This window comes from Myotis davidii, unplaced genomic scaffold, assembly GCF_000327345.1.
Source record: "Myotis davidii unplaced genomic scaffold, ASM32734v1 scaffold43, whole genome shotgun sequence".
In the NCBI taxonomy this organism is placed as follows: domain Eukaryota; kingdom Metazoa; phylum Chordata; class Mammalia; order Chiroptera; family Vespertilionidae; genus Myotis; species Myotis davidii.
Window position 1 is genome coordinate 523718 of NW_006294590.1, and position 2514 is coordinate 526231.

Here is a 2514-nt window from a genome sequence, read left to right on the forward strand (position 1 = left end):
CCTCTGCCCCTCCTGCCAGCTCCTCTCCCTCTGCGGGCACACGGGGGCGTGGTTACCGCCTCACCAGGTCCGAGGGACAGGGACCACCCCCCACGCCCTGGGACAAGGCCTGGTGAGGCCAGGCGGTGCTGGCAGGAAACCGCCGTCGCCCCTCCCGCACCTGGACCCTGTGTGCCTGACACAGGGGTGGCCGCACCGAGGCATGAGCCCCCACCGCCCAGCTCACAGGAAGGGCGATCAGAACGAGTCAGAACTGCTACGACCAGAGTGGACGGAGCGGGATGTTGGCACCGTGCCCTCCCACCAGGCCGCACCTTCCCTGGCGCGGGGCAGGGCCAGGAACTGGCCTTGGTTGAGCCAAGGACTAGATGGGCCCGAGGGACGGAGACGCACCATGGCCAGCAGCCAGGCCATTAGCCAGCCGCCTGCTTGCTCCCGGGCCCCAGCCCCGCCACCTTCTGCTCCCAGCTGCATCCAGGCTTCTCCAGGGTCCGGTCCTGATCCGGCCCCTCCTCCTCCTTACTGGGGCCCAGAATCTCCTGCCACACTGGCCAGCGCTCCTCCCCGCCCCTCCTACTCTGCCATGGAGTGCCCTCTGCCAGGAGCACCGCCTCCTCCTGCAGGTGCGGGGCCGCGCCCACCCCGGCAGGAATGACAGCTCCTGGTGCCCGACACAGGCCGGCGTGACCAACCCCGGCCCCTGCTGCCCCATCAGCCTGGCAATCAGGGAACAGACTCGCCGCACACAGCGTGGCAGGAGGGGGCTCTGGGCTCCTGTGCGCCCTCCTGGGCCCAGGGTAGGGAGAGCAGGCCTCCTGCCCGCGCAGATGGCGCCCTGCAGGAGGCAGGCCCTCTTCCTCCACGAGCCCATCGGCCTGCCCCTGCCCCCCTCACAGGCCTGCGAGGTCACGTGTGCACAGGGCCGCACCCACCCCAGGCTCCTCCTGAGGACTTCATCCCTTTATCTGTTGATCCAGAGATAAAGAGATAAAGCCTCAGCCTCAGCCTTTCTGGGAGGAAACGGTTAACCCGGCCGGGTCCCGCCCTCTTACCGCACTCTACAGATGGGGAGACTGAGGCACTGGAGGGTGAGGTTCAGAGAGGAGGTGCAGGGTGCACCCCGGGGTGAGCGACTGACGAGTAGCAGGGGGCCCTGCCGCACCCCCACTCCCAGCTCAGGGATCACCAGGCTGCAGGGGGTCCTGCCCCACCCCCTCCCACTCCGCAGGCAGGAGCCAACCTGCTGCTGCTGGTGGGAGGGGCCTCACCCCACCGATGGACAGGACTGGACTCACCTGGGATGGGGGAGGCCCTGCTGGGGGTGGCCTCGGGCCTGTGTGGCCGGGGGGCCCCGGGGTCCTTGGACGGGTCTGGGGTGGAAGCTGACGTGGAGGGAGGGCAGGAGGTGGCGGCGGAGGCTGCAGGCAGCGCAGGCCGGGGCTTGGGGTGGGCGTCACTGGGCCGTGGGAGGTCTGCTGGCACAGGGTCAGGGGCTGCGGGGGCCACAGCCACAGGGAAGAAGTTCTCTCGACTGTCCTTGGGGTGCTTTGGGGTGCTGGGTGTGTCCCCTGAGGCCTGTGAGGGCGAAAGGGAGGTGAGGCAGGCAGGCTGGGCAGTCCGAGCCCGCACTGTCCCGCACTCGGCCCCGCTCTGGCCACGCTGCCGGCCGCTCACAGGCAGCCCCCGAGAACCCTGCCGGGACCCAGCGTCCCTCTCGGGGAGGATGCCCAGGCCGTGGCGGGGACTCAGAGGCGGCTGCTGGGCACGGGCTGGAGTGTCCGAGGTGGGGGCTGCAGTGACGGGGCCAGTCCTTGGGGCGACGTCCCAGAGGCGCCTGACGAGGCTGAAGGACCTGGAGGGACACTCCCGCGCTCCAGCCTGTCCCCGCCCGGCCAGCAGGGACTGCCCACAGCCCGGCTACAGGCCTGCAGTTCTCCACCCGCTGGGGGGGGCCGGGGACGGCACAGCTCCGCAGAAGGGGACAGCCACAAGGGGCCTGGTGCCCTGAGCCCCTCAGAGCAGAGGCGAGGACCCACCGCACTGAGTGGTGGGAACCCCGCCCGGGGCGTCAGCTCAGGTGAGCCTCCTGCCGGCGGGGGTACCTCGTCAGGCCAGTGCCCCCGGACCTGCCTCTCCTGACACTGCTTCTGCGTGAGATCCGCCCAGCTGCAGGCAGTGGCGTTGCCCCGAGCTGGGACCCGGGCCGGCGTGGGGTGGGCAGACAGGCCGGGGGGTGGGCAGCGTGGGTCCCGGTCCTCATGACAGAGAAGGAGCTGAGCCGAAACAGGTCACACAGAGGTGGGTCTGGGCTGTACGATGGTCCCCCCACAGGCCAGTGGTCAGGGGCTCCCCATGGCCTGAGGCTCAGCTCCCTCCTGCCCACCTCCCCTTGGCCCCACTGACCACAGGCGCGGCCGGTACTCGGTTCTCGGCTGCAGCCCAGGGCCTGGGGTGGGAGGCCCCGCCCCGGCCGCAGGGTGGGGCTCACCTGTCTCTGGGCGGCGGCCCCCAGGT

General features: G+C 70.6%; 1 protein-coding gene across 1 annotated transcript in view; it reads right to left on the reverse strand.

The window, feature by feature from the left end:
- Positions 1–39: 39 nt before the first annotated feature.
- Positions 40–2514, reverse strand: part of CABIN1 (calcineurin binding protein 1) — a 69756-nt gene continuing 67281 nt past the window's right edge. Inside the window, 1 exon segment of the mRNA XM_006768780.2 lies at positions 40–1575. Coding sequence (XP_006768843.2) covers positions 1183–1575 — 393 coding nt within the window. The 3' untranslated portion in view covers positions 40–1182.